This window comes from Sinocyclocheilus rhinocerous, unplaced genomic scaffold (assembly GCF_001515625.1).
Source record: "Sinocyclocheilus rhinocerous isolate Xijiao unplaced genomic scaffold, SAMN03320098_v1.1 scaffold161, whole genome shotgun sequence".
In the NCBI taxonomy this organism is placed as follows: domain Eukaryota; kingdom Metazoa; phylum Chordata; class Actinopteri; order Cypriniformes; family Cyprinidae; genus Sinocyclocheilus; species Sinocyclocheilus rhinocerous.
Window position 1 is genome coordinate 43,768 of NW_015627226.1, and position 4,787 is coordinate 48,554.

Here is a 4,787-nt window from a genome sequence, read left to right on the forward strand (position 1 = left end):
CACACACACACACACACACACACTCTCACTCACTCACACACACACACACACTCTCACTCACTCACACACACACACACACTCTCACTCACACACACACACACACACACTCTCACTCACTCACACACACACACACACTCTCACTCACACACACATATCAGATTTCCTTGTAGTTTGCATGGAAAGATCACGGTTCATGTTCGTCTGACACTCTGAAGGAAGTTGATGAGCACTGACAGTAGTTTGACAGGAGCTGCAGGAATGTGTGTGTGGTCATGTGACTGTACATCATTCCCCTGTCATGTGTGTTCACTTCTCTCCAGTTCATAAGTTCATTTTTACTGATGTACTTACTATTTTTTAATCAAATTGATCAGTATAAATTGATAAAAATAAATAATTTTATTTAAATATTTAAATACATTCCTTAGCCATCTTCAAGAATCGGCTAAAAACACATTTCTTCCATCTTTATTTGACCCTCTAACTCTAGCACTCTCTATTTTAATTCTATTCTATTCTTTATAAAAATGCTCTATTCTTTTTCTCTTCTATCTGTTTTCTTTTTATTTATTATATAATTAAAAAAAAACTTGTTAAGTGTACTGCGTTAAGCTAACTGAGACTTGTTATAGCACTGCTCTTTTATTGATTTTGATTGCTTCTATTGTCCTCATTTGTAAGTCACTTTGGATAAAAGCATCTGCTAAATGACTAAATGTAAATACATTTGATTAAATGACTGTTGACTGTAGGCTTTGGTGTCTTGACTGATCTGAGCACAGTTTGAGACGTCACTGAGATCTCTGAAACCCTAGACACATGTGAGATGGCTGGGCTCTTGTTCTCAGGAGAAACATCTGATCTGAGGAGCAGGAGATTCAGCGTTTGAGCTCTGTTTTGCTGAAACAGCTGAGACATTAAGGATCTACTGTGTGATTTCTCATCCCTGCACTGTATGAAGAATAACTACATGTTAGAAGGACACTGGTTTGCCGCACTGATGTGGTGTTTGTGTGTGTAGGACACTCTGGCTCTTATAGAGCAGTATAGATCAGGCGCGGCGCCTCCTGCTGACGTGGAGTTTGAGGATTACAGTCAGGGAGTCAAAGCTGCTGCATCTGACAACACTACGACACACCTGCCGAAAGTCCGCATCAAACAGCTGTTCCACAAGAAAAACAAGGTGCACACACACACACACACACACACACACAGCCCGAGTACTGCAGTAATTACTGTAAACCATCATCACACCGGCCACAGATGAGAACATGGTGAAATAGAGCTAGCGCTGGAATCATTATGACATGTACAGTGTATATATGATGTATGTATTTGTAAATATATGTGAACTTCTGTGTGCATGTGTTAGAATTTTCAGGTGACGTCTCCTGATAAAAACACGGTGAGCAGCTTTATGCATGACGTTTCATTTTTTATTTTGTGAACAAATTTGTTTGAAATCTGCATACAGATGTGTCACAAACAAATCATGACTCATCAGTAAGTTTCATACTAACATTTGTTCTAGTCGGGGTTGATGTAAGATTAGAGTATCAGAATCTTTGTTAAGAGTATGTACTCTAGCAGTCAGTGTTTAGTGTGTGGAGTATTGATGTGTGTGTGTGTGTGTGTGTGTGAAGCCGTCTTCGCTGGAGGATCTCTCTCGTCTCCCTCCGGATCAGAGAAGGAGACGTCTGCAGGAGAAGATCGATGACATCCAGAAGGAGCTGCAGAGAGAGACGGAGCAGAGGTACATCAGCACACCTAAAACTTCACGTTTCCATGACTACAGCTACACTAGCTGATCACGTTTCCATGGCTACAGCTACACTAGCTGATCACGTTTCCATGACTACAGCTACACTAGCTGATCACGTTTCCATGGGTACAGCTACACTAGCTGATCACGTTTCCATGACTACAGCTACACTAGCTGATCACGTTTCCATGGCTACAGCTACACTGACTGAATTAATTTCCATGACTACAGCGGAGCTACACTAACCAATCCCATTTCTGTCTACAGATACACTAACTGATCCTGTATCCATGACTACAGCTGCAATAACTGATCCTGTTTCCCATGACTACAAATGCACTAACTGATCCCATTTCCATTACTACAGTAGAGCTACACTAACTGAGCAAGTTTCCATGACTACAGCTGCACTAACTAGTCCTATTTCCATGACTACAGATGCACTAACTGTTCCCGTTTCCATGACTGCAGATGCACTAAGGCCGTGTTCACACTGTAAAGTTTAAAGAGTGATACCCACATTTAAATACAGGAGTGAATCTCTCAAAATTGCGATGATTGACACCATGGTAACCATAACAACGTTCAGGCATCTCATGCATTTGATATCTATTTTTGAGCAAAGTAATATTACAGTGACCAAAGACTCTTGTGAAACCCAGTTTCACAGACAAGGCTTAAGCTAGTCCCAGACTAAAATGCATGTTTGAGCTGTCTCGACTGAAAATATCTTGCTCTGACATATCTTAAAATATGTCAGTGTCATTGTTCTGTGTCAAGATGCACACCTGTAAAGGCATTTTTGTGAAAGTTGCTTAAATATCTTAATTTAACTAAGGTCTAGTCTTGGCTTAAGCTAAGCCCCGTTTGTGAAACCGGGCCATTATGTTCAGAGATTTTTAACTAAACCACCGTCGACAGAGCCGTTGTGCTGTAGTGCTCTTGAAGGGTTGCCATGTCCACGTATTATTATTATAAGCAACACTTTCTGTGACGACAGAAACTAGCAGATCCTAAGAATCCTGCCGTTCACATTGACACTTTTACACCGTCTGTCTGTCTGTCTGTCGATCTGTCAGTGAGGCTATGATGAAGATGAAGGGTGTTTATGAGCAGAACTCTCAGCTTGGAGATCCATCCAGCCTTCAGCCTCAGATCACACAAACCGCTCATAACATCGCCAAACTGAGAGGAGAGCTCAATAAATACCAGGTACAAACACACACATACACACACGTATAGCATGTACACACATGTAAACACACGTGTGTTCTGCAGGTTCAGCTCACTGAAGCCGGCGGTGGGACGCTGCAACACTATCCCGCCAGGTTGGTCCATCAGCAAACACGTCAGTCTTCATGTGGGATTGTGTGTGTTTTGAAAACATTTTCATGATCACCAAACTCTCCTGAAGATCACTGGTTTGACCTGAGATGGTTGTTTACATCCTAGTATGATTTTAACCGGTTTAATGTGTGTGTAGTTCAGAGTACATCACCGTGCTGAGTGAGTCCAGCGTGTCTCCGTCAGAGAACATCTATGAATGTGAATTTGATGAGGACTTTGACATGGACGTGCCCATCGGTCAGTGCACGGCACTCTATGACTTTGACGGTGAGCTGTTCTCTTTTGTGCACTTTGTCACTTTTAACGTTCAGTGGACAGTCAGATCCATCCGTCCGGCCTCCCCGTGAGCATCTGTGTGTGTGTGTTTCAGGCGGCAGCGAGGGCGCCGTGAGCATGCATGTGGGCGAGCAGCTGAGTCTGATGCTGGAGGATCAGGGCGACGGCTGGGTCCAAGTACAGAGGGCCAGTGGAGACGTGGGATACGTGCCGGCGTCCTACATCCAGATCATCTGATCGCATCAGAAACAGCTGATAGCGTGTTTCACAGGAGTGTGAGCTGTGCTCATCTGACTCCATCAACTCTTGTGTTTTTATGTCACGGGGAGTGTTTTCACGTTTTTCATGTTGCACTTTTTGATTTCTTTCTCTTCTGTCAGCATGCATTATGCTGCTTCTGGTGATTTTCTGCACATCTGTAGTTTTAAAATTGATTTTAGTTGTCTTTTTCTATTGTGTTTGTCTACTGTTGCACGCCTTTGTATCGCATTGTTGTAACTTCATGATGCATAATTACAGTCCATTGTGTCCAAATGTGTGCTGATTGATTGGTGTATTTATTTTAAAGATCCGTTCAACCCAAAAACGATAATTATAATGATATCTATATTAGTGTTCACACCAACTAATGATATCATTGTTTATTGGTATAAGTGCGTCTGTCACTAAATGCTTGAGCAACCGTGCACAAAGACCAACAGTCAAGGTCAGACTTTTCATTAAATAATATATTAAATTTCAGTTTGATCATAAACGCCAAGAACATTTGGAAAATATAACTTTTGTTGCGTGGGATCATTTCTGTTATATGATGTGGGTGTCATTCAGTGTCATATGGATGAGCGCGAACGGGACTTTTCTTTAAATTTCTCCATTTATGGTCCAAAAATGAAGTCTGTTTATGAAGTCTGCCACTTTTACTGCTCGAGGTCTTTATTAAAGATGGATTCTGTTTGGCTGTCAGTGTTCTTATCGTTTTTCAGCTGGACAAAAGCTTTCTGGAAGTGATTCCAATGATATCGTTCCTCTGTGATTATGGTTATAGTTGTGTGGACCTCCTCATTCTCATTGAATTATAACTCATTGTTCTTGGTGTGAATGGGCCTTAAGGTATTTAAAGTTTGGATTTTAAATTCAAACTCGAGAATGTTAAAACACGGTACTGTAATCTTGTTCTTTGGTTCAGTTGTGAGTGTGTGCAGGCTTCAGATCAGATGTGATGGTGAGTTTGTAGATGTGAGATGTGCAGCAGCTGTTTTGGTGTTTGTCTCCCTCTGCCGGCTGCACACAACAATCTGGCAATACTTTCATTTAAAGTGAAATGAATTTCACTCTGTTTACTTCTGTACTTTTTCCAGGGCTTCCTCTGTGTGTGAATTAACTGGTTTTATTACACCAAAAT

General features: G+C 41.5%; 1 protein-coding gene across 4 annotated transcripts in view; it reads left to right on the forward strand.

Moving 5' to 3' along the window:
• LOC107721956 (cdc42-interacting protein 4 homolog) overlaps positions 1-4,450 on the forward strand; it is a 13,256-nt gene extending 8,806 nt beyond the window's left edge. For 2 of the 4 annotated variants that reach the window (XM_016530203.1, XM_016530210.1), the window contains 7 exons: positions 1,022-1,183; positions 1,382-1,405; positions 1,644-1,753; positions 2,842-2,974; positions 3,041-3,090; positions 3,246-3,376; positions 3,480-4,450. In XM_016530203.1, coding sequence (XP_016385689.1) covers positions 1,022-1,183; positions 1,382-1,405; positions 1,644-1,753; positions 2,842-2,974; positions 3,041-3,090; positions 3,246-3,376; positions 3,480-3,622 — 753 coding nt within the window. In that variant the 3' untranslated portion in view covers positions 3,623-4,450. Of the gene's footprint in view, positions 1-1,021; positions 1,184-1,372; positions 1,406-1,643; positions 1,754-2,841; positions 2,975-3,040; positions 3,091-3,245; positions 3,377-3,479 lie in introns of all 4 variants that reach the window. The other 2 variants (XM_016530188.1, XM_016530195.1) reach the window with 2 other exon arrangements.
• The last annotated feature ends 337 nt before the right edge of the window (positions 4,451-4,787 follow it).